Source organism: Pholcus phalangioides, unplaced genomic scaffold (genome assembly GCF_987345545.1).
Source record: "Pholcus phalangioides strain wild (caught in Gottingen) unplaced genomic scaffold, Ppha-v1.0 ptg000042l_1, whole genome shotgun sequence".
NCBI lineage: Eukaryota > Metazoa > Arthropoda > Arachnida > Araneae > Pholcidae > Pholcus > Pholcus phalangioides.
The window spans coordinates 921,668-949,008 of record NW_028301628.1 but is presented as its reverse complement, the minus strand read 5'-3'; the positions used below and the strand labels follow the sequence as shown (position 1 = coordinate 949,008).

At 37.8% G+C, this 27,341-nt stretch overlaps 1 protein-coding gene across 1 annotated transcript; it reads right to left on the bottom strand.

Moving 5' to 3' along the window:
* Positions 1–1,526: 1,526 nt before the first annotated feature.
* Zip48C (Zinc/iron regulated transporter-related protein 48C) lies at positions 1,527–18,201 on the bottom strand. The gene is made up of 9 exons (XM_089254557.1): positions 17,917–18,201; positions 15,480–15,518; positions 13,303–13,470; positions 11,457–11,580; positions 10,337–10,504; positions 5,878–5,947; positions 5,486–5,584; positions 3,578–3,736; positions 1,527–2,336 (listed from the first exon to the last, which is right to left on the bottom strand). Exons 1-9 carry the CDS (start codon positions 18,022–18,024, stop codon positions 2,258–2,260), a joined length of 1,014 nt encoding a protein of 337 aa, XP_089110683.1. The 5' UTR covers positions 18,025–18,201; the 3' UTR covers positions 1,527–2,257.
* Between the last annotated feature and the right edge of the window lie 9,140 nt (positions 18,202–27,341).

The following is a 27,341-nucleotide window of genomic DNA, read 5'->3' as shown; positions in this document are numbered from 1 at the left end:
GAAGAGAAATTTCACGTGAAATTAATGAAGAAACCTCCCTTTATATGAAATGCTTATACGCTATTGCTTACCTACACCCATATCTACACTTAAACATGAAAACTTATGAAAAGATTATACAGTGAAAATCAACCTCTGGTCATTTTCACCAGTATCTGTCCTTCTAGATAGAACGAAATGCTAGTCCTTCTAGTGTTGAGTGCCACAATCAATCTTCTCTTTCCCACAATTGGCTTCCTTGCATCACACATATCTTAATTTATACTGGGATAATTAGATAACAATATTGAAAATGATTTTTGGTTAACTTTTAACATACAGACCCTGCTCGTAATTCTTCCAACCTGGAACCCAACAGGCAGGAAAGGGGAATCAACATGCAGACCTTCGTCCATTGTGTGCAGCACACACTAATCCAGAATTATTTATACTACTTTTATATAAACAAGTACCGAAATTTCATAACAACAAATAACAGATTAACATAATACAGTTATACAATAATTTCATTCTTAATGCTTCATGAGAAAATCAGATGTATCTATTTTATCACAAATTACCCTTTACTACCAGGCTTACAAAGTTCCACTAATAGTAAGTACTGCAATTTTGGAAGATATGCTGCTCTGGACACACCACAAAAATAAGAACTTGAAGTGTAACTAATGCAAACAACAGCAACATTCCACAACACTTTCAAGATTTTTAAAGAATTCAACATTATTAATTAAACATATTACATCAATTGACAATTATAATGAATTATGTTGAGTTAAAATTTATTATATTTAGTTGTTTCGATGGGTAGCAGAGAGTCCACACAGACATGTTCCTTGTGCAATTTATGGATGAACATTTTTCTTCTTCAATATCAGTTACAACTGAGTTAAAGCCCAAGTGATGCACTGGTAGGATGTTCGTCTATCACCATAAAGGTTACTGTCACAGGTCTGCAGGTTCGATTGCGGGGAAGAACGTAGATAACAAAGTCTTTCCCCTCCAAACCTAAGGTGACCACCGATAGATGGGGGCCTTCATTTCGATTCAACTCAATCAGCAGTGAATTGCTGTATGGGGATATGATTGGAAATGATGTGTGGTAAAGTAGTAGTATATAGCTGCAATTGAGTTCAATGTATCTGCTGTCAATCAATGAGGTCAGAGCGGAGGGTGTTCAAGCCTTAACGGTACAAATCCGCAGCAGATGGAGGACCCATCCATTCAAATAAGTGCTGATTAATTAATTTTTATATTTTTAAAAGTAATAGTTTCATCTGAAAAGTCAAATCATGTCGTCTGGGGTTAGTCATCAGATGTGGTGCTGCACCCACAGTATTTTATAACACTGTCTTGAGCAGCCCTAAAATCAATTCAGAAATCCAAAATCTTAAACATAAAGCTCAAGATGATCAACCACAGGTCCAAAACTTCCGTCTCTGTCATCCATCAATTGCCTACACTAATAATAGGTTACATTTCCCTCTAATAAAACATGTAAGGACAATAACTGCTTGAAGCTTTGAAATGCAGTTCATAAACAATTTTATTGACAATGACCATTCTTTTACACAGCTAGTGAGAAAGCTCTTAAAATAGTCATATTTATGTTATTCATTGAGTGAAAAAGAAAATGTTGCAGTACACACCACAATATAGTGTGAGTCACAGGAATCTCAAATTTATCTCTGAAACCATATAAGGAGCGCAGCTGATCTTCCAGAAATGATAAAACCAAGAATACTGAAGATTTTTCAAAGTCATACTTAAATGTGCACCCATCGATAACTTGATCTAATAGAAATATTCAAATGCCTCCACCAAAATACATTAATCAAAGCATTGATAACACACACATGCTATAGACTAAGTGTATATCTGAAAAATCAATTAATTTTTTTTTTGAAAATTTTTCCGATTTGTATCACAATATGGTTCACATATATATCACATTGTTCACACAATGGGAAGAGCATAGTAGTTTTCAAATTTCGTTAGCATACTTTTTTCAATGATTTCAGAATTATTAAATGATGCATTACAGACCTTTCTTTTGTTTTTTAAATACCAAATACAAATTTTTATAGATTTTCGAATAAAAAAAAATCACAGTTAACAGGAACGTTTGAGAGCAACTATATAGTTGCATATCGTTTTGAAAAGGCATATCAGCTTGCAATGTAGGTGGGAAAAATACTGGCACAACATCTCATTGCACACAACCATGTCGCAACTGGCATTTCTATTTATAAAACAACCTTTAGCCAAGTCCAACATCAAGGATCATCATGACTATGAATCCAACAATAGTCAACCAAGAGGCCAATTTCCCATTTCCACTGTAATAACAAGAAAAAAATTCATTAGCAATGATGGCAAAAAACATGATAGCGTTGAGTGATAAGTACTAGAGTTATGTACGGCAGAACCCTGAAATTCTGCAGAGAAACAAGATGCTATACGCATAAGCGGAGATAGACTTGAAAGTCTGGGGGAGCCCGGTTATTATTGCTGGGAAGGGGGGCACGATGATGATGATAATTCCATATATACATTAGATCAGACGACTTCACCTTTGATGCTTCCCCCCCCCCCATATCACCACCCATACATGTACGGTTAAGTAGTAGCTGCAACCAATGAATTTATCTGTGAAATACATTAAAATAATTTTTCTAAGAACTCAGCCAACGTTTTATGTATGTTAACATTTTTATTTAGACCCTTTTCACAGCACAGTAAAAATCACTAAATCCCTTGTAAAATGTTGTATTTTTTTTAGTAATGTTAAGGCTTTCTTCTGATTTTCAGCAGGTCCAAAAATGTATAGAGAAAAGTGTTCCATTGAGAAATTAACTTTACAAAATACCTGGGCTCGACATTGCTAAAATAAGAGGCTTTTAAGGGGGCAAGATATCTTGTGTGTGATGCTGAGAGGGTTAAAAAGGCATGTATTCATTACTGCACAATGCACATGCTTTTAAATTTTCTGCAATTATAAGTGGAACATTATAAAAAATTATCTTAAAATTTGTGCAATATTTTTATTTGTGGACTTCCTTTTCTGTAATGAATTTTTAAAATGTTTAGTACGGTGCATAAGAACCATTTATAAAATACTGGCCTGTATTAAGAGGTTAGAAAATATAAAAAATAGAGTGATTTTTGGTACAAAATGGGTTTTTCAATTGTATGGGTGGGGTAGGAAGCAAGCATTTATAGAACTCCAGCTTTTTGTTATTCGGTCTGCACTTCCATCACATTATGCACATAGATGAGAGTCTACTGTATTATCAACTTTAACCCATATCTTAATGTACAATGTTAACTAAACAATTCACATGAAAAGGATTAGAATAATATAGTATACAATCGATGCTCATTTTAAGGACCCTCATCGTTCCATCAAAAACAGGCATTATATTGAAAGTAAAACATGTGGCATAATCATTATATGAAACCATTTGAGACTTAACCTATCAGTAGTTGTAATGAAGTGATTGCTATAATGTGGGGATCATGATAATAAGCATTGACACTTATTTGGAATGAAAAATAAACCCTCCACAAAAATGCTTACTTTATTTGAGCTTCTGGAATGATGTCATCCACCACAACATAAATCATAGCACCAGCGGCAAACGATAAGGCATACGGTAAGAGAGGTTCAGCTAACGTGACTGTAAAACAACCCAGCAGCCCAGCCAATGGTTCCACAAGACCGCTTAGTTGACCATACCTAATCATAGAACGATAAACTTTAGAATACGAAAAATATTATGTGTATCAAAGCTTAGAAATATATTTCTTAAAAATTATGTAGAAAAAATGGAAAACATCTTTCCGGTGACCACACAAAGTTGGCCGCTGATCTTGTGTAACCATCATGAAAATAGAGGGTTTAATCTCCAGCAGTAAACCTAGGTATGTTTATTTTCTTTCTCAATTTCTCCCAACTGAAGAATGAACCCTCTATTTTCGTGATAAAGGTCATACAAGGTCAGAGGCCATCTTTCCTTGGGTTGCACTACTAGTAAACTTAATTAACACATGCAATCAAATTCATCATTGCCTTAGGCTGGTCCACAGTGTCCACTTTAGTAGCTACTATGAGTGATAACAAGTTTAATGTATGTTCAAGAAAGTGCTAAAGTAGTCTTGCACACACACAGCTTGTTATCACTTGCTGTGGCTTCCAATGAACGACCAGCCTTATACTTTAAGACAGGGCAGTCTTAAAAGCAACCTAGGGGACCCCAAGCAATGTGATTTTTCTGAGGGCCTCTTACCTGGTGAACCACATGTTTACTTTTTAAATTTTTAAGCACATCATTTTTACAAGGGTCCCCTCTGCACTTGAACCCCCCCCCCCCCCCCCAGATGGGCCCCATGCATTAAGACAATGCTGCTTTAAAAGAGAAAATTGAAGCACCGAGTCAGGTTTGTAGCATAAAAACTGAAAAGTGTATATATCACTGAGGTATATTTAAAAGTCATAGCAGCTCATATAAATTTTAAGTCTGTTATTTTTATACTGAATTTTTTTTTAAAACTTGTGTACCTTTAGAAATATGATGAATCATTATTTTTTGCTTTTCCAACTAAGCAATCCCCTTAAATGCATAGTTGTTCCATGTATGCTTTGCAAATTCCCTTTGTCCTCATTAGTATTACATTTCTATCATTAGGAGAAATTCAGACTTTGGTAATGTCTTCATTACCAAGGAAAAACGATGACTAAGAAAACCAACATCAGTTGGAATAGATGAACAATTCTAGATAAACAATGGCAGATAGGGAAATAAACAGGCAGATAGGGAAAATAATCTCCTATAATTTCCAGACCATTCAGTTTGATGTTAAGAATCTTGAACTGAGATTCTACTACTATTACTGTACATATGTACCTCGTGCATATTCATATTCAGAATTTCTAACAAATCGGCACATGCTGCAATGTGTGTTCTGAGTGAATGTGTGCTCCCCCCCCCCCCCCCCACCGTATCTATGTTACAGAGTTATGCTTGTTTCCTGTTCATGCTGCCACCTGTCTTTCATTTTCTGAAGTAAAGACGGAAATGCTTGAATGTTTGATGATTGAATGAATTGATGGAAATGCACTGAGGTACTGTTTGCACAGAAAACATTCAAGTCTAAACTTCTTTTCTTGAATGTATTTTTCTCTTTTAACTAAATCATCTATTTTACATGAAATTGCCCCAAAAGCTTTCTGAAAGAGAAATAGAGGTATAAGTGAAAAAAATGATTATCAGGCAAACATAAATTAATCTGGCTCAAATAACAGTAGTTCAGGTAATGCTTGTATGAAAATTCAATGCACAACATGGCTATGTTATGTTTTAGCAAATGCATCCACATCATCCAAAAAATCTGTAAACTGAGGGGTATCACTGCTGTAAATATATAAAAGATACGTGTAGATAATTTATATAGTGCACATGTGTTATGGAAAAGTTTTGCTTCTTACCAGAAACTTTTCCACTTGGACATACCAGCAGCATGCAAAGGTAAGCTTACAGCCAAGCCCTCAGGAAAGTTCTGTATCCCGATGCCCAGGGCAAGATTCCTGAAATGCAATATGATTTTTAAAATTTGACAAACACCACATGACAAATATTTTATGCACTGAAACTACAACATTAACACATGCACCACCAATTGTATTCTGAAGGTTTCTTACTATACTTGCTTTTGTAATAGTACAAAAAAATGATTTCACTAAAAAGTTACAAATCTCGCCCTAAAAAAAACTGGTGTCTTCCAGCATGTAATAAGGCACAAAAATTCAAAACAAACCCGGGATGATAGCAATAGAAAGGGGGGGGGAAAGGATAATATAGCAATCTATATACTTCATACCTTGCACTCTGAAAGGTAGCTGACGTTGTTTTATTGACAGCTGCGAAACCAACACCAACTGCTAGGCCCTCTATTAAATGAAAAGTGAAAAAAAAAATTGATTAACCCTTGCAAGTCCAGATGGAGTCAATTACACTACACAGCCTTTTAAATTTTGTGTTTTTGGCATAAAATATTTCTTTTTAGCATAACACGATTCAAGGTATTCCTTCTACTTGTGACACTTCTCCATAATTTGAAAAATTGTACTTTTCTTAGTTTCTTTTTTTTGCTAAAAAATAGAAAATTAGATATTTATTACATACAGTACTTTAATATTGTGGTATATGATACTTTTATCATTTAGAAATTAGCACAGAGGAAGATACTGATTCTAAATCTTTCAAAGATGAGCATGATGATAATGAAAATCATTTAGAAAAATTTTTAGTGAGTCTTTGGTAAATTTACAAGGAAATGGTCCCAAGGTTTTGAAAAAATCACCAATGATTCTACTTATTTTAAAAAACACAAAAATATTTTGTAAAAATCAGGCGGAATGATTATGAGTCACTCAAAGAAAAAAGTAAACATTAATATTTTAAATGCCAATAGAGGCCAAGAATGAATTTAAAAATCCTGCAACACACACTACAGTGACGTCATTCAAACAACACATGACCAGGTATAGCAAAGGCAAAGAGAAAAAAAGAGAAATAACTAGTTTATAGAAGCTGGAGGTGAGGAAGAACAAGAAAGTGAAAAGAAGTTTTTATAGATATCACGAAGAAATTTGAGAGGTGATGATTAGCCGACATAATTTTTAATAATTTTTGCAGCTTTGATAATTGCACTCTGTCACTAATTTTTTTGTTTTTGTGTTTTTTGGTAAGATGAATGCACTTGAATTTTTTCATAATTTTTTGAGGACCATACCTCTGGACTCTTTGCTTGTTAGATACACAAGTTTTTTGTGATTTTAATCACGGGCGGAGATATGGGGGGGGGGGTGCCTCCCCCCAGCATTGGTGTAGTCAACTAATCTTATGTATATATGAATTGACATCATCATCGTGCCCCCCCCCCAGACTTCCAAGTCTATCTCCACCTATGATTTTAATTGGTAGTAAATTCTCTAGAAATATAATGCTTATCCTTCTCATAAATTTAGACTGTCTTACATTATTTTATTTCATTACAGTCAAACCTTGGATTATCTGATGTAATTTGGATGAGCCTATACAGTGATACCTTGGCTGATGAAGATAATTGTTTCAAAATCATGTTCATTAGCTGAAACATGATTTCTCATAAGTGTCTATGAAAAATTGTTCAATTCATTCCAGAAATGATCCAAAACAATAAAGGTCATTATAAAAAAAACTGATCAAAGAATAAAATGAACAGCTTTGAAATTGGATAAATGATAATTTACAGAGATGAGATACTGAAGACTTTTTTTATTTCGCACTATGCATACAACCAGCGCCAGCTTTAACAGACTAAAGCTGGTTGTTAACACATCCCAGTCAAGGTCATAGATGTTCCCATCCATTTCTGATTAGGTCAATTTATTTCTGGGACTGATACATGCAGATGGAAAAGATAAGCTCCTAGAATGTCAAGACTGTTCAGTTTGATGCTAGGCCCTTTTTACAAGGGGATATATAATGGAGTCTTCCTCACACAAGTCTTGCACTGAAAGAACATGTGCTCTAATAACATGGGCTTCCTTTTTCCATGCATTTTTTTATCAGCTAAATCTTTCATTTCATATGAAATGATTCAAAAACTTTTAGAAAGAGAAATGGAGATACATCTGGTAAAGAATTCCAGGGTTGATATGAGCTTATGGGTTCAGGTGACAGTAATTATCATGATGATTCAGCTCACGATGCAGATGTTTTATGTTAGGGCATACATCCATATCAACAAAAATTCTTGTTAGCTGAGACAGAAAAATAACAAAAAATATTTGTTAGCCAAAAAATTTGTAACACGAAGCATTCGTTAGCCGAGTTATCACTGCATTAATAAATAAAAAAATTTCCAGTTAATCAAATGCATGCCTTTATTTGAAGAGAAAAATTCACAGTACTACCATTTATACTTAATTTTTTAAAAATATATGTTCACCAAACAAATTGGCAATTAGTAAGACTTTGCTTTGAAGCTATGTTACAAAGTGTTTTAGTAACATTATTTCTGATGAATTGCAATGCTGTTGATGCTCCAATCAGACTCATCTTAACAATAGCATCGTGGGGCCTCAGTGCAAGGCTATAAGTGCCCAATATGCATGGGAACCCTTGATTGAGGCCAATTGGCTGTTTCTCATGTATTAAGTCAGCCTTGGCACCAGCCAAGCACTCAAAAGGCATTGTTGTCACTTATTTGGACTTGATAAGTATATTGATAGTTTATTGACTTGATAAGTATATTTTCATATGCAGTAGAATTTATGACTTTTCTCACCACAAAGGAAAAATCTATTACTAAGAAAACTTACATGGTTATAGAGTTCCTGAATATATAAATATCCAATGAGGATTAGATGATCAAGGTTGAATTGTTTTTAGCAATAAAAAAAATTGCAAATTCACTGGCGTAAAAATGGCACCCTACCCCTTTGGGCTTTTATGGAATTTTTCAACTTCAGCATGCAAGGGTTTGCGATTAACCAATATAATTGCATAATTGCAGCTTAAAATTACTAATCATTAAAAATTCCTACATGCTGTGTGGATTATAGTGGATTAATTTTTTTTTTTTTTTGTGTTGGCACGTAAAGTTTAAAATATATTTGTAAATGCTCTGATTTTTTGATTTGCAGAGTAAAAATTAGGGCTGGGAATCTATAAAAATTTTCAATAGTTAATCAAAAATTTGTAATAAATTAATAAACTCATTAATCAAATTTTAATAGAATATTTTTGAACGCTAACCATTCATAACTAACATAGTATTCATAACTATACAGGGTGTTCTGTTAATGGACCGACAAACTCAGAGGGTTAGTAGACATCAAGAGGAACAAAAATTGCAATGGAACATGGTGTTGCAAACCTCATTGAGAAGGTAAAATCGCAAAAAAATTCATGCAGGTTTTGATGTTACGCTGGAATGACAAAAAGTACAATATAATAACTACAAAAAGATTTATTTGAACAATTATTACAAGAGTTGTTGGAAGTGGCAGCCGCTGATGTCATTTTTAAGTCTACAAAGACGTAAAAATGATTCCTGGACATGCTTGAAGATACAAGGTATGCTTTTGATGTCGTCAGTATAATTTACGTCATCTGCAGCGTGTGATCCTACCCCAGCGCATGCCTTTCGCGATGCTGCTTATGTCAGATATGGTAACAGAACCCACAAATGCATTCAGTGATTAACTGATATCCGCCTTTCATCTCCTCTAGACTCAGAGCCTGCATGCATTTTTTTATGATTTTCATCCTCTCAACATAATTTGCAACACCATGTTTCAATGCAATTTTTGTTCCTCTTGATGCCTACTAACAACCCTTTGAGTTTGTTGGTCCATTAACAGAACACCCTGTAAATATTAATTGGTGCTATAAAATAATGTATTTTATTTCCTGCACTTATTTTCTAGATGTGAAGAAATGAAGATGAGCTTCTTCAAAAGTATACCTTTGAATGGTACAAAATAGGTACTGGAGAAAAGCGAACACTACGAGAGAACATCTGTTCCCCCCCCAAATACTAATATTTGCATAACAAGACTGTATTTCATCGTGTTTCGCAATCGCAAGCATGTTCGCAAGATATAGTTGAATATCTCTATAAGTAGTGTTTCTCAACCGCTGAGCCGTGGCCTGGTACCAGGCTCTGACATCAGTCAAACTGGGCTGTGATTGATTCATTATTTCATTTATCTCCATCTGTTGCTCATTAGTCTTGTGTATGGCCTTCCCCTCACAAAAAAAGAAATCAGCCAGGCAGCATGCTTCCAAAGGTGGACAACCACTGTCTATAGGGTATAGGCTAGAGATACTATATGTTAACGGCCAAAATGACTGCTATCGTCATACTAGATAGAACTTCATTTTACTACTTAAGAAACTTAAGAAACATAGAACATCTATATATAGAGAATTTAAGAGCCTCAACAAAATGAGAAAAGCCATGAAATTTCAACAACCTAAGACAAATCGTTTGAGTGTGTTGCATGTCAAAGTAGCTTTGTGGTTAAAATGACCACTTATTTCATTCTGGTGTTGCCTCAACTAAAATTTTTTAACTGTGACTAACTATTGATATATTAATCCACCTGTTTAATTGGACCAGCTCTAATAAAAATATAAGTTTCTTATACAAAAATTTATATTCCTATAAAATATCATGCCTCATAAACTCAACTGCTCAATTTTGCACCTTCAATTTATGGTGAATTTATCGGGAGGCAACTTATTTGCAGGCTTAATGAAATAAATTTACAGAAATGTCACTTTACCTGGAATGTTGTGAACCGTTATAGCTATGATTAGCAGCAATATCCTTTTCCACCGCATTTGGAATGCATCATGGGATGACATGTTTGGAGACTCTTCCGCTTGGCCATCGCCACTTTCAACATTTCCCACCACTCTATTCCTTTGGCGTAATGCATTGATAAAATGCCCTAAAGAATAATCAGACATTTATTAATTTTAGAAATTAAAAAAAAATGTCTCAAATGAATGATGGATAACTGATCTCTATTCAATGAAAGACTGTAAAAGGTATTTAATGTGGTAAATATGTTCTCAACATAGTGAGACTATGGGTTTTCAATACTTGCAGTATTTTTTCAGCTCAACTGAGAATAAAGAATAAAACGAATTCATTTTAAATGTTTTAATTTTACCATCAGCAGCAGTGTGGGAGGCTTTGGCTAAGCATTCTCAGACTTTGCAATTCAGCTCTTAACAGAGGCGCAGACACAAAGAAAACATTGGGTGGGGGCTGAAAGTTACCGGTCGTGTCCGTATATATGGGACTCGAGTGCATACGTAGGAGAGGGCATATTGCATTGTTTTTTCAGAAATTATTGGGGGGGGGGGGTCTCAAATGGTCTCAGCCCTTAGGTTCCAGCACCTATGCCTCTTAAGCTCATTACAAAGATTTGACTGTTTCGTCGTAGTGAATGGGTGAATAATTTAGGCATTTTGCTCAAGTGAGTGTGGCAAGCATCTTAAAAAACAAGCTTGACAGTAGATGCGCTGCTATGCTACAATTTAGCAATAACATTCAAACTATTTCATTGTTCTTTGTAAATACATGCTGGGTACCCATAGCATTGCGCTCAATGGCATCTGCATTGCGAAAGAATATGACAGAATACACTTCACATCTGGTGGGATTCAGAAGTGACAGCACCTTTGCAAACATTTTCTACTTGAACCAGTCTCTATGTAGCAATGATTAAAAGATCACAAGGGAAGGGAGGAAAGGAAAAACGATCATGGTCAAAGTCAGTCCCAATATATGCAATGAAATATTAACTTCCTGCCTACATGTGGCGTATCTTTACTTTATGGACAAGCTTAGTACAGCATACAGAGCAATGATATGATAAAGCAAAGCAATCTTACTGTCTCCAGAAACAGAGATATTCAAATTTTCACTGGCATCTTTATCCGGGCGAATCCTCACTCCATTTTGTTTGAGCTTTGGTTGAATATCTGTAACAATGGACACTTTTGGCACAGACTTTTCCTAGGAAGAATGGAATGTGTTAAATACAGACAGCAATGAAGGTTTTCTGAGAAAAAAATTAACAAAATTTGTCCAATATTTTCATACCAACATTATTTGGAACTATTCTGATGTATTTGAATTAATCAAATTGAACAAATGGAATTGATTATATCAGTGTAATTACAATACACTGTGCTATTTAACAAGTTTAAAGTTAAAGTGTCATATAACTTATTATTATAGGGAAAAAACCAAGGCAAGAAGGCAAGTTGACATACAGCTTCTCTTTTCTGCCGCAGTAAGCACTGAGTGATAGTATTGCCACTGTCAAACCACCCGAGGGTGTTGCATCATCCATTGTAGTTTCACAGTGTGGTGAGAACTTCCATAAAGGAAATGCTGCAAATTTCCAGATTTCCTGCCAGGAAAGTATTTTTTTTTACCTCAAGTTTGTTTTCAATCTGTGAAGCCCATGAATATGTTGAGACGTTTTCAACAGTTGTGATGTGTAGAGTGATCAATAAATTTTTGTATTCAAGTGCTGAAATGTTTCATGAAACTTTTGTGGAACAGTGAGGCAAGTACCTCTTGTCTAAAGAGTCATGTTGGGGCAAGTTAGCAAGCATCCCAGCTGAGGGGTGTGTTGGCAAATAACATGTGTCATATACTAATTTACCAATTTGGTATAATTGCAGCAAAATTATGCAAAAATTACAACCATCAGTCTGAGTGAGCGATCGAACAACCTACATTCTTGGTGGACATGAAGCCATGAATGGTGACTTGCTTGTTCTTTTTGATTTTTTTGTAATTTTTTTTTTACATTTGTTTTATTCAAAATACTTAGTGCTTAGTATGCACATAATTTTTTTCTACATTTTTCTATTGAAATAAAAGTTTTGTAGTTACTAAGCTACATTTATTTTTCTCAGGTCCTATTAACCAACATGCTATGCCGACTTACCCATAGGTCGTGACAGTAGAGAGGCATAGTTTTTAACAATTTTTTAAACAGATTTGATGAAATGAACATACACTTTTGAGTGATATATTTTCATTAATTTGTAACCAAGGAAAACCATTATCTGCAGCATAGGTGACATTTGCTGTAAGTATTTTTACAGGAGAAAATAGAAAAACCGAAAAGTAACAACTATGCCAACTCTAGCCCCGTCTTCCCTAAACCTAGCTTCTTAAAAACGACCAGACCCCCTGTGTATCCAGTATATTCATAGTTTGAACCACAAAACAGCTTTTCAACAATTTTTCTGCCAACTTCTTCTGACAAATATTCATTTGTTCTGAGCCTGGGTAATTTCCTCCCATACCTCCAAGAGTGCCACCCCATGACCTTAGAATCATCCCTGAACTCAGCAAATCGCTGAATGATAACATATAGCATGTGAAGTGAGGATGCAATTCAACGTAAATCAAACCTTGTTATAACCCCTCCCCCCCTGCAGTCGCGCCAACCTACTTAGCGCCAGAAATGCAAAATCGTGATTTGATATAACACCAGAATTCCGCTAAATAAATGGTAGCATTAAATCGAGGTTCGACTGAACATCATGTCATATACAAGTAAAGAATTAATTGGTTTATGGCTGATTTCCATTGCTGGAATTTAGTCGGCCGCAGTGTTACTGAATGACAATGACAAATCTTTCTGAACGAGCAATCAAAGCGTAAATCATATATATAAAAAAGTGACAATGTGAAATGAAAAAACCCCATACTTACTGAACAAGGAAAATATATATCAGCAAGAAAGACGAACAGAGCTCCTAAAAGAAATCCAAAACCGACCGGAAAGAACACATATTCTCCTTCACTCCCATAGGTTTCAGTTTCTGTTGCAATTTCTATAGCTGGCTTCAGAAGAGACCAGTACGAAGCAGCAATCATCACCTGAAACAACATTTAAAAATTGAAATTTCAATTAATATGATCTCTGAAGAGGCAATAGAATAAAATATAGCCTTCTTAAGACTTATTCATTCTCTAAAATATCACAATGTCGGAAAGGTTCTAGGGTTGATTCTTCCTGTGATATCAGAATACAGTGCAGGCCACTTAATGTGATCACATCGGGACTCTTTCAGAGTTTCTGGTGGCAATAACTGATCGATAACTACAACCGAAAAAAAAAGAATCCTGGTTGTAAGTTTTATGACAGGACAACTCCATTTGTCTTTTCAGCATAACAGTATTAACAGGTTTCAAAAATGTTAAATTGTGAATTTTTTTTTTCAATTTCAATTGTTCTAAAAAATTACTCCCCCCTTAAGCTAAAATCCTCTTTTTATATATTCAGAAACTGTGAGAAGATAGAATGGAAGCGTCTAACATTTATTACAAATTACGATACTTTTCATAATGTATGTTATTTCCATAGAATCCCTCATGAAAGTCTTCTAGTCTAGGATCTGTAGATGTTGTCAGTTAACAGTAAACTTAAAAGAATAGGTCTTTTTTGTACCTTACACATGCCTTCACTATAGGAAAGTAATTGCAAAAGAAGCACTACATGTATATGAATCTCAGCAGCTATTACCGGTGCTGTCTTAATGCTCGTGCCCAGGTGGCCTCAGAAAAATGAAAAGAAGTTGAATTTTTCAAGAATTTGTCAGGTAGGGCCTCAGAAAAATCTCTTGGCCCGGGGGACATGATGCTCTTAAAACGGCCCTGGCTATTACGGCCTGATTGGGACATTGTGAACTCGAGTACAGACATTTTTGACAATAAGGGAGTCTTTTCTCACCTATGGTCTACTATTTCTCACTGCATGGCCCACCCTATCCATCCCATTGAAAATTAAATCATGTCTGCCCCCATTGGATCCTACAATGTAAACTTATTAAAGAAATCAATTCTCTCTTCGTAGCTCAAGCCCTGTGTGCCAACAGGAGCTTCCCGTTTCTCTGTAGGTAGTCTCCAAAGCCTTACAGCATACTCCAGCCCAGGACGAACTGAGCCTCGGAAAAGTGGACTTTAGGAGAACACAAAGAGACCTTTTTAAGTATGAAACCCCCAAGCATTCTATTTGATTTTTTGACCACCACTGAAAAATTTGCAGCAAACCTAGGCTACCCGTCAATGAGAATTCCTAAATCTGTGGCATTAATTGCATCCAAGACAATAAGACCATCCAACTCTTAAGTGAAATGTTGGTTGTTCAAACCGGAATGAGCAACGATGCACTTATCAACACTAAAGGTCATGTTTCATTCATTAGCCAATGCTGCAATCATATTCAAGTTTGTCTGAGATTGGGACATCCTCGCTTGGATTTTTGACTACATGGTCTTGGAAGCATTTCCAAGTAAAGGCGAAAGAAACATATGGATGGTGGAAGCTTGTATGCAGAGTATAGTATTATAAAAATTTCAAGCACAGCCGGACATAAAAATACTTTTACCTACGAAATCCAAGCCAGGCAGTCTGCCCACTGAAATTGCAATGGGTCAGCCACTGTATGTGTTAAAATATTCAAGTGTAACCCTAATTCAACATATCAGATAGTCAGATTTCTATCAGTCAAACAGACGAAATCCGAGTCAAGATTATCACAGGAAGCTTGTTAATAAAGATTGATAAATCGAGGAATTGTTAAATAAGGATTTCATTGTAGAAATGTGAGACACAGTAAAACCTCCTCTTAATGGACACGCCTCTTTTACGGCCAAATAATATAATTCACCCTTACATAACAAAAGTATGCATTTCAAACCCCCTGGTTAACAGTCACACCCTCTGTTACAGACAAATTTTTTTGTCCAGCCCGTGACTGCAAAAGAGAGGTTTTACTCTATAAACAAAAGAAGGAAGAAATTCTATCCAGATCACGGGAAATTCACTAACGAATAAGAAATTCAAAGATCACAACACAATGCAGACTGAAATATGAACAAACTTACCCCAGCAGCAAATCCCAGACTTCCATCGAGCACCTTCGGCTGAAAAATAATTTGATTAAAAAAATGTTATTTTCATAAACAGAATGATGACAAAAATGATCCAGGGCAGTCTCAATCCCATGGGACCCTTTCCACCTGAAAGTGACTGTTTATACCGAATCATATAACTATACTTATGAATCATGGTACGACATTTAATTATCATTTTTTTTCATCATTCACCAGCTTGCACACTTTCTTGGTTAATCACCTGCTTGCATGTGTACTCTTTTGGTCACTCATACACTTCCATACTCTTCTGGTCACTCACATGCTTGCATACTCTTCTGGTCATGGCCCCCACAAGACCGGGGCTGAAGGGTTCTAGCTCTGGGGCCCGGGACAATTCTCATCATTTTTTTGCTTTTTGATATAAATTAACTGTAGAAGGGCCCGTGAAAAGTCTAATCGGGGCCTGCCAGAAATTTCAGCCTAGGGGCCCTGCTCCAGGATGTGGGGGGCCATGCTTCTGGTCACTCACATGCTTGCATGTGCACTCTTTTGCACATAGAAGCTTGGCCCTTTCCCATTCCGAGAGAGAGAGAGTTAAAAAAAAGCGACTACCCCATAGAAAAACAAAACCGCCCGATTTCTGTAAGGGGTTTTCAATGGCCCAGAGGCACAATGTTCATCTGGAGAGAGTTGTGTAGCAAATACGTATTTCGGTACTCCAGTGTGTCATGGAATTCCCTGGTGAGGGAAAGGAGAACACACGTGTTGCTTCCAATGTATTGATGCGTGTTTTGTGGTTTCTCTATGGGAAGGAGAGAAGAGGGATTAAGTGTTGGTGCACTTGTGACACTTGCGTGCATACTGTTTTGGTCACTCACGTGCTTGCCCACTTTTTTGGTTATACTTAGGTCAGAGGGTTTGATGATTGAATTTTAGAGCTCTTGGACAGAATTTTAAGTCATTTACTATGTTAAGAGCGTTAAAGTCAAAATGTAATCAAAGTATTTTATCCTGTTTTGTGGCCCTGAAATTTAGTAGCCTGGTGCCAGGGCAGCAACTAGATGCGTGGTCACCCGCAGCAAGCATGCATTTTGGTGCCCCCTTGTAATGTTGAAGGTAAGGTTTGAGAATGAAATTTGCACCTCATCTGGTCTCGCGGCACGAGACTCCCCCTAGTTGTGGGCCCTGCTCCGTGCAACCACACCCTTCCCACCTGCCTAAGTCCAGCCCTGCTCTTTTGGTCATTCACATTCTTACTAGACAAGAAAGCATTCATGTGGCTGGAAGTTGTCCCATATATACTGGATTCCGGGGAGGACTCATATACAGGAAGAAGGCGTGTTATGTCTTAAAAGCATCATAGGCCAACGCAGGATTTTCTCGAGAAAAAGTGGGGTTAAAAAATTTTCTTCCCGCTCATCTGGGTTAAGTTTCCTGCAAAATAACACTGATAATCTCGGCTCAATGGGCCAAGGATCAGTGGCCTCAGTGGGCAAAGTGATTTTCAGCCACCCCCCCCCCCTAAATAGCGAGAAATACCCGAGTCTATAACTCCGAAAAATTATAACAAGACTTTATTATAGGCCTTTCAAAACTTAACGCTGCCGGTGGGAGGCGCATTTATGGTTTCTACTTCCAGTGGGCTACATGAATTTTACCGTCCATGTCCTATTTCAGTCTAATTTTCTTGACTACTCTTTCTTTGAAATTACCACCCTTTACTATAACCTGCTTACCCTCTCCTGCAAGTGCCTTTCTAAAGTCCCTTTTTTAGTCATTAGGTCATTTACATTTAAGTCACTCAAAGGCTTGCGCACAGGGCTGTCTTAAGAGCATCATGGGCCCCCTGGGCCAAGTGATTTTTTCTGAGATTCTACAAGGCAATTCTTGAAAATATTTCAACAAAATCTCATTTTTGTGAGGCCTCTTTTTCTATTGAGACCCAGGCAGGCCCCATGCCTTAAAACGGCACTGCTTGCACACTGTTTTGGTCTCACAGGATTGCACACTGTTTTGGTTACTCACATACCTGCACACACTTTCAGGTTACTCACATACCTCTGCACACACTGTTTTGGTTACTCACATACCTGCACACCCTTTCAGGTCTCTCACTGGCCTGGTCCTTCGCTCTGTAGGTCAGACATCGGGTCATTCATATGCTCCCTCACGCTCGAAGTCACTCCCTTGCTCACTCACATGCTCGCGAACTCTCCAGGTCACTCTTTTAGTCACTGATCTCCCTTGCGGTCTGGACGGAGTCGGATATTTAGAGATTTATACAAATTTCGCCACACTTTTTCCCCTTCTACTAATTTTCTTGACCACTCGTTGCTCAAATTTGCCGCTGTGGACCAGCTTCCCCCCCCCCCCCGTTCATAACGCCCCAGGTTGAGAAACACTCTTAAATAAAGAGACCATTGAAGACAAGTTTAATTATACTCACCTGTTGCGATGAAAAAATGAAAACCAATGCCGCCCCGGCCCCAGTCAAGCACCATGTAAACAAAGTCCCGAGGAAAGCTTGCGAAACGGGCGACAAACCTTCGATCATGTTTAAATACAAAAGTCACTCTCTCCTTTAAAACAAAACACAAGAAATGTCAATAAAAATCCTCAATTTAAATGCAACCACATTGGATCACTGGCGTAGCTCAGTTCTGTAACGAAAATCTCTCTCTCCCGCTACGCCACTGAACTACAACACCTGGATGTTGATAACAGCGTGAATAACAAAATAAAAAAACAACAAACCTGAGCTCTTATCAATCTTCTCGCATGCAGTTGGTCCGTCAGCCAATGAAAAAAGGCTTTGTATCGTGTTGAGTTTATTACATTGCGTATGAGTGGTGAGCTGCTAACGCTCAGTAATGACGTTGCCCAATCACGTTGATGATTAGTAGGTGATGTGAAATTCTGGAAGTGGTGATGTAATCACCAGTGATGTCATAAATGAAACGCAAAATGCAACGTTATCGAAACCAGAAAAAAGAAAAAAAAATTTCTGTCCTTTTTTTTTCTCTCTCTTGTCAAATTTTTCTGAAAAGGGTAGGATGAGAGCAGTCTCAAAATGTCATGGCCCATGTTTTGAGAGCCCCGTATCTCCGTACACTTATTAAAAAACATTCTAGAAACCAATAACATGACCCCCCCCCCCCCCCAGAGAAGGGAATAAAGGAAAAATACAGAAAAACACCTCCTCTAGGGAGCTCCCAAACGCACCCGAGGTCCCTTCGGGCAGTACCGGGTGGACTCACATGTGTTAAGACGACACTAAGTAGGCTCCATATATTCGCCTACTGTTTTTTGTTTTTCCTCACTCATAACTTAATGAGGCTTTTCTCACGAATTATCGGGGGGGGGGGTGTCTTTACGCATGCCCAGTAGCACAACAATATCGTTCGGATATCGTACCGATACTGGTCCGACGTCGGAACGTCAAATGAATACCGAACGTCAGAAAGAGATCGAACATTTTTACGTGTCCGACATCGAACGATGTACTAAAAATGTATTCACTCAATTTAAATGCCAAAATATCTTCTTTTTTTCTCTAAAATAGTTTTACTCTAATTTTCACAACATTTCGTTTAAAAGGGGAGTAGAGAATCTATATTATCTTGTATGATAATAAGTCTCTCTTGAAATAATTTTCTCTATGTCGGACTAAGTCAACAAATGTATGCCATTTCTACGTCGGACGATATCGGTAACGACGTCGAACGGTACTGAAATCTCTACGTCGTTTTACATTGGTGTGATACTGGAGATGGCTCTCCCGGACAAGACCTTAGGCCCTCATTGCTGGGGGCCCTTGAGTAATTAGAATATTTAGAAAAAACAATCATATCTTTGTAAAAATACGTGAAATTTTCACAAAACTGCATACGAAAACATTGTACAAAGCAAGTAAAACATTATGTGACAGTAAAAAATCATTTGCGGCTTTTTCTGATACAGGGTTGATAAAAAAAATTCTCATTTAATTTTTTGTCTGTCCCTTAAACGCATTAGTGATTAAATTTTCACTGGAAATTATGAGTAAAAGTATAGGGTTTACATGACCAAAATTTCCAAACAATTCATCAAGCATTTTTCTAGAAATTCGAAGAAATTTCGGAATTACTGTATATAGTTTACACGCACATTTCAACATGTACCAATTCGTTAGAAATTTCACAGAGGAATATGGACTAGTAGCGTGTGCATAGGCGTACGCAGAATTTTCTCAAGGGGTTTCAATTTTTTTCCTTCTCAAAAGGGGGAGTTTTCAATTTTTTTTTCTCTTAATGAGGGGTTTTTTACGTTTTTTCCTGCAAAATAACACTATAATCTTGGCTTGGGGGGGGGGGGGGGGGTTAGAACTCCAAAAACCCTCTTTGCGTACGCCAATGAATCTGTGTAGTTTAGCAGTAATTAGTGGTGACAGGTTCGCATTAAACTTTTAAAATTTTTCAAAAAATAATCAAATCAGTCAAAAAGTAATTAATTAAATTCATACAGATCAACTGAAAATGGAAAACTAATTTATTTTTTATTGAAATTTCAAATACTTTCCAAATTTGCGCCTAAATCAGGAACAGAAAAAGACGCCTTTCCCGATTTCTCTCCCCTACTGATAAAAACCTGGCGTCGCTACTGGTTCAGGGTCATCCAGGAGCGTCGGAAGTATTTTAGACCTGTGGGTGCTCGATTTGAATTTTATGCAGAAAATTGTGATTTCTAAAAAAATTCTGAGGGTGCTTGGACCCATGATACAGAACATGCTGAGCACCCACAAGAGCCCCGCTCCGACGCCATTGAGGTCATCTTAAGAGCATATCGTGGAGTCCAGGGCAGAACGATTTTTTTGGGGTCCTCCACCTGGTTAAAAATGACTGCCTAACCAATTTACATGCTTACTCTCGAAAATTTTAATCAAATATAATTTTCATGAGAACCCCGGGCAGTGCCAGGCTTGGGCCAATGCTTTAAGACGACACTGCTGTGGGTGTGGATAAGGCTTTACGGATGCACAAATACGTCTATGATGAACTTGGTAGGATTGGATCTCAGAGGTGTGTTAATAAGGAGACGCAACTATAGATAAAGTCAGACGTAGCACGAATGTGTGTGTGTGTGTGTGCGTGCAATTGCAAGCTCCCTGGAATGAGTACCTTAGGTATTATGGGAATTTTTGGTATCCCCCCCCCCTCTGTGGTCGACATGCGGAAGCCGCCTGCAACCCCCCCCCCCCCCCCCCGAGAGGCAATCCCATAAATCTCACATCCTAGGACTTTTATGGTCTGAAGATGAAACGTCGTTGCTGATAGGTTAAAAAACCTATTAGCCCTACTCACAACAAATGTCTACGCTATTGCCAGACACGTTTTTTTTAAGGCTTTGCGCACACAGGTTAGACAAAACACCTTTAGACAAGCTTGGTCATTTTTGTTCACGTTGATTTGTATGGGCCGTTTCGATTTGTTCGATTAACCGGTGTGCCTTGCGCCATACAAATCAACATAAACAACAGTGACTAAGCTTGTCCTGTTTTGTCTTGTCTAACGGGTGTGCACCCTGCCTAAATCATCATTATCATTACTACGTGAGTTCGATTCTGAATCCCCCCCCCCCCCCCCCCCGATATAATTTTGCAATTTCATTCGTCATTGATAGAGGAAAAGAAGAAAAAAAAAGCCTCTCGCCTTATCAGAATTAAGCTGCGAATGCGGTAGAAGCAAAGGGAACACGTGCTGAGTTTCTCTAATGCCGTCGCAAGAAAAAAGAGCGTTGGAGATAGTAAGAATATAAAAATAAAATTTTTTTCGGGTGTCAAGTTCATTGATTCTTAGGGAAATGTATAAGCAAAGTAAAATGTTATCGCTGCCTGAATTTCAGACGGATATTTTAATTGTGATATTTATCCATCATTTAGCCCTTAAATTACTTTGGTATTAGCTTTATATATGTTACTGCCAAAGTTGATCCAGCCAATGTCAGAAATTCGGGCGTTGGCAGCCTATGGCATCGATATTCAGCTTCCTTTGATCCACCCCGTTAAAAAGCCTCGCTTCAGAGAGCAATAGGCCTACAACGATACAATTATTCAATCATTACACTTCACCTGTAGTTAAAAAATTTGATGGCAGATGGAAGCACTAGACGCAACGAGCAATTACACAGAAACAAACTTCACGTCAGGTTCACTACACATATATACACATTCCAACATGTACCGAATTGTTCGAAGTTCCGCAGAGGAATATGGACAAGGTGCATGTGGGATTCAGTAGATTCTTTTATCATTAGGGTTGTGCCGTAGCTAACCATAATAATTATGATTAACTATGGCTAATTATAAACGGCTATAATTATCACAAAAAAAAAAAAAATACGCCAACGTGACGATGACCCCAAATCATAAAGACCGATATAGGTATGTATAGGGATACATATATATAGGGGTCGGCCAAAGTTTGAACTTCGGACATAGGCCAGGTCAACTGAGCTGGCCCCACCGCGAATTGGCCTACTTCGGGCTTTAGCAGTAAATATATATAACAGGTTCTCTTTCTGAAACTATCTTGCTTTTTTTTTCAACGTTTTACTCGATGATATGATGCGCATCCTCAGAGAATCCATACAAATTGACAGGAAATCATCAGTCACCTTCAGGATAAGAATAAATTCCTCATTGAAAGTGAGAGCTTTCCTTTATTTTAGGCATGGATAGGGTTACGAGATTTCAAAGATTGAAATTCGAGCACCTAGTCGAATACATAGCCAGACACGAATCGGGACATTTAGCAAAAGTCACTTCTCTCTGTCTGCAACACATGGCATTACCTAATACGACAACAGAACTTCCAATCCTTTTACTGCAGTGCTGACTGTTTTTTTTTTTTTTTTTGCGTAAGAGAGGTACTATGTAATTTGTTCTTTTATTTGTGCCTTTGAGACCACTGAACTGAGGTCGTCTTAACGCATTAGCCAAACCTGACACGGCCCGGAGGCCTAAACACGGGAGGAGATACGAAGGGGGTGGGGCATTGCCCCCCTTCGTATCTTCGTTAATCTCCATCTTATCTACGTTAAAGATGGAGTCGACTGATCTATTCTATATATGTATATATGAATTGTATGAATTGACATCATCATCATCGAGCCCCCCAACAATAATGAACGTGCCCCTTCCCAGACTTCCAAGTCCATCTCCACCTATGGGCCTAAAGTGCTTAAGGGGCCTCGTGATAACATGGGATTCACCTCTGTGATTTTTAAGAGCATGTATGTACATTGGTAGGTAATGACTTTTTCAGTCAAACCCGGTTGTTAAGTGCGGATCTATGGCGATGAAACAAGTGCAGTGACTAATAGTGTAAGTTCGTAGGCTCCTCCAGTATTTTCCAGGGCAGAACAAATTTTCCCCATACTATCCGGCTTTCGGGACGGGGGGGGGGGGGTTGATCACGATCCCCCCTCCCGGATTCCTACCCTTGGTAGGAACCCCAGAACATCATTTTTCCCAGGGAATATGGGACTGTTGAGACGGCCCTGATCCGTTTTCGGCAGACACTACTATTAGTTGGTACGGAAAAATCTTTAATTCATTGATAAGGAATTTTGTTTTTCTATTGTCGACCCCCCCCCCCCCCCAACTTGAGCGTCTACAAGATCCAATATTCATCGAGTTTAACGATGTTTCCCCGAATGAGGCTCAGATCCAGAGCGAAGTAGCGGGAGGGGTAAGTTATTGCGTAGGCTCGTTAAATAGTCCGTATTTTACGGAACTGACCAATTTTTACCACCTATTAGGAAGGGGCGATCACCTCAATCACCCCCTGTGGATCCACACCTTTCCCCTATCCGTGGGGGGGGGGATGGAATATAAGAATATAAACAAACCACTTTTGGAAACTATTCTCGGGATGTTTTTGAATAATTTTGCTCCAAAAATTACAATACGAAGCAAATTAGCATTCCCTAAAAAGTGTTCAAGACACTGTTACATTCACTGAGGTCCCAACAGCATCATGCGTCCCCGGGAAGGAGTGTTGTTTAGCCCCCTCCACGCACACTATTCACATATTTTTGAAAATCATAGAATCAGATATTTCTCTCATTCTCTTGGCACCCTCCCCGACATGGGGCGACTCGAGACCAAACCTCTGTCCCTGTGGGACCTAATGTTGTTATATCCCCTACTCCCCTCTCAACATTCCCTTGATAACAAAATAAAATGGTTCCAACAAAAAAATTATCCGCCCTTTCACCTCGAATTTGGCGCCCTCTTAGAGCGGATGCAAAACATTTTCCTTAACTTTTTTTTGCCAAGAAATTTTTTTTTCCCCTCCCTTTCATCCCGGGTTTGGCAGATCATGGGCCGTGAGGACCTACGCCTCACTTGTGCACTTCTTCTAGAGTAACTTTTCTTCGAGAAGTCTAGCAAATTTCTAGTTAGTGACAAATGGCTATCTCTTAAAATTTGGGGACCTTCGTTGAGCTAAAATAAGATGAAAATAGTAAATTTCGATTACCGTATATTCGGTTCACTATGATTTCGATACCGACTTCAAATAAAAAGAAATTAGGTTGTGATGTTTGTGCATATTTTTGTGTTATTTAGAACATGATGATGTTTTCCGAAAGATTATCAACAACGTAACTGTACCCGTGAAGATAAATATGTCTGTCTTTACTTCCGTTCTACTTCCTGGGCGTAATTTTTCCCTCCTACAATACGATCAATATTTCGATACGTGATTCCGCTCTATTTCCGCATTAAATTTGATAAACTGAACAAATCGTATCGGGAAATTTTTCTTATCATATCTTTCGAATCAAACTCGGGTCAATAATAGGAAAATATCTCTTGACCGAGTTGGGAGAAGAGAACGCACACACACACTAACATATGAGATTACAGAGACAGTGGCCTAATACAGAAACACAGAAAGGATGCGTCACAACATTGAGCATAGCATTATTCTTGTAGATGGGGGTTATCGCATCAGAGAGCCCTGAAACCATTTTCTCTAGAGTTCATTAATTTTTAGATTAGTTCGAATCACAGTTGCTGATAATGGACTCGAACCCGACCTCAATTCGAACACTCAATTTTAATAACCAGAACAATATGTCACGACTGTGGGAGGGAAAACAAAACAAAAACTATTGTATACAGGCTGTCCTGCAAGTCCTAATTTGGCCTTTATCTCATCAACCGTCCATCGTAGAGGTAACGTTTCAATTTAAAAAATGCTCAACAGGAGTTCAAAAATTACCCGGCACCAGTTTTGAGAGTGAAAATACAGTGCGTAACAAAATAATAAATTTTAATTTGTACACGGTCCCCCCTGTGCTCTAACTTGCAATTAGAAACTTGTTGCCCCCCTTAGAAAAATTTCCATGTTTCTAAGTGCAATATTCACAGAGATATTTGAATTCGAGAAAAGGGGGAAATTTGGGAAAGAACATCGTTAAAAGCGGGTAAAACGGGTTTTCCGCGTTTAACGCTGTTCTTTCCCAAATTTCCACCGTTTTTCGAATTCGAATATCTCTGTGAATATTGCACTTAGAAGTATGGAATTTTTTTTTTGTTGGCATCAGGAGAGACAGGGCAACGACTTTCTAACTGGAAGTTAGAGCACAGAGAGACCGTATAAAATTTTGATTTTTTATTTGGACACTGTGTTTTCACTCTCAAAACTGGTATAGGGTAATTTCTGAACGCTTGTTGAGAATTTTTTAAACAGAAATCATACCTCTACGACGGACGGTTGATGAGATACAGGCCGTGCTAGCACTTACAGGACACCTTGTATATTGTATGTCACCATTCTGTTTACTTATCTGCAGTGGCGTCCAGGGGCGTCGGAAGTGCGGATGCTCGTCTTGATCTTATATAGGAAATTTTTACGTTTGAATCAATTCAGGGTGCTCAGACTCATGCCATAAATTACGTCGAAGCTACCGTCCCCAGTTTACTTCTTTTGGTCATTCATATGCAAGGGTATGGAATATATCCGTGGATTGGGAATTTGCATACAAAATTTTTATTTCTGAATCTTTTCTGTGTGTGCCGAGACTCATGTCATTAATTACTGTGGGTGCTCGAGTACCCACAGCACCCCCGGATCCGACGCCGCTAGTGGCGTTGAAGCACCCCGGAATCAATTCAAAAATCAAAAATTCTTATAGAAAGCTCAAGACGAGAACATACTAGTCTAAAATACTTCCGCATCTGATGGTATTAATAGTCTTACTACGTGGTATTATGAGTCTCATAATACCAGTGGGAACAATGGGTGAAATGAGTTTAAGGAACGAAAGTCTATTTACTTCAAAAATGCTCCAAACTTATTTCATCTAATGATCCCCCGCCTAGGATGTTTTTCCTAGCATCACTGGGAATAAAGTAAATCCATAGAATTCTTTTGCATCTCGGTCCGTTCCAGCATTCCCCGGTAGCGGTATATCCCATTTCGGTAAACAATGTATGTACAGTACTAGCTCTTCCTAATAAACCAGTGGTTCTCAACCCGTGATATGTGACGGGCTATGCAGGGTAGGCGATAAATAATTTACAATTGCGGAAAAAACGAGTGACGTGATATAAGTGTAAGACATCGGTTCTAAGTATAATATAGAAGGGTATATACGTGAAACCTTCGAAGGGTGCGTCACGCTCCTTGGCGTAAGCAAGCCTCCTATGTTTTGTCAAGGTTATGCGTGATTTTTAAGTACTTCGTGAGGCATTCAACTCCGGAATGCATGCCTACTGGTGAGCAAGTTTCCTACGCATTTCTTGGGACATGCAGGCCCCTTATGCATTTGTATACCTTTTATACATTTCTATTACTTGATGAAAACATTACTATTCCTAGCGTAAGTAGACATCTTACGTATTACAGGATTACCCACGCTTCCTAAGTATGTATTGGGGGAGCGAGGAAGACCCTCCTACGCATGCCTTTTATGCATCACATTTAGGTAAGCAACCTAGTACGCATATTTTAGATGAGATTACACATTTCTTGGGATTAAGCAAGCCTTTCATTTTGAAAAAAACACGAACCTTCTATTCATTTCTGGAGATGCATTTGGTTGGTGCTCAAGCCTTGCACGCGTCTGCGGTAAGAAGCACCTTATAGGTGTACATTTCTAGGGGGTACGCAATCACCTTTACACGTTTCCTGGTGGGGAAGGGGGGTGTACTGCACTTACACATTATCAGAATAAATGAATGAAATTATTTTAACAGAGATTTATATTTTTGTTGACGACTTCAATCAGATATTATAGCCCTTAAAGCTTCACACACGTAATTTTTATTATTGCCTCATCGACATTTCGAATTGAAACTAGGAAAAAACAAATCTCGTCTTCATAAACGTTTAAATATTTGTTTTTATGAATATGCAATTTCTCATTTAGATTCGATGTGATAGTTAAAGCGGGTGACGATTAACAATTCTATCTTTCGTTTCCGAAAGATATAGCAGTAATTCCAACTGTTTTAATACTATCCACGTGTTCACAAATCAGATGTGGAACCTTTCCCTTCTCGTTTTATTTCATTCAACGATTCTTCCCGAATAGCAATCAAATAATTAGCATTTTGGCAACAGCAACATTTTCGTTTTGAGATACTTCCAGTGAATTAAACGCTACTGAATAATTTTGCACAAAAGGAACAGATGCACGTATTGTAACATGTTGATAACCTTGAGAGATTCCAACTACTCAGAATGTAAAAAAAAAAGAAGAGAAAACCCTTTAAAAAAAAGTCAAATAATTCTGTTTTGATCATATATAAGCGTTTCTGACAGCCAATGAAAGAAAAAAGGAATTTAGAACTTCCTCCTCTTGACGAAAGAGGATTGTGTG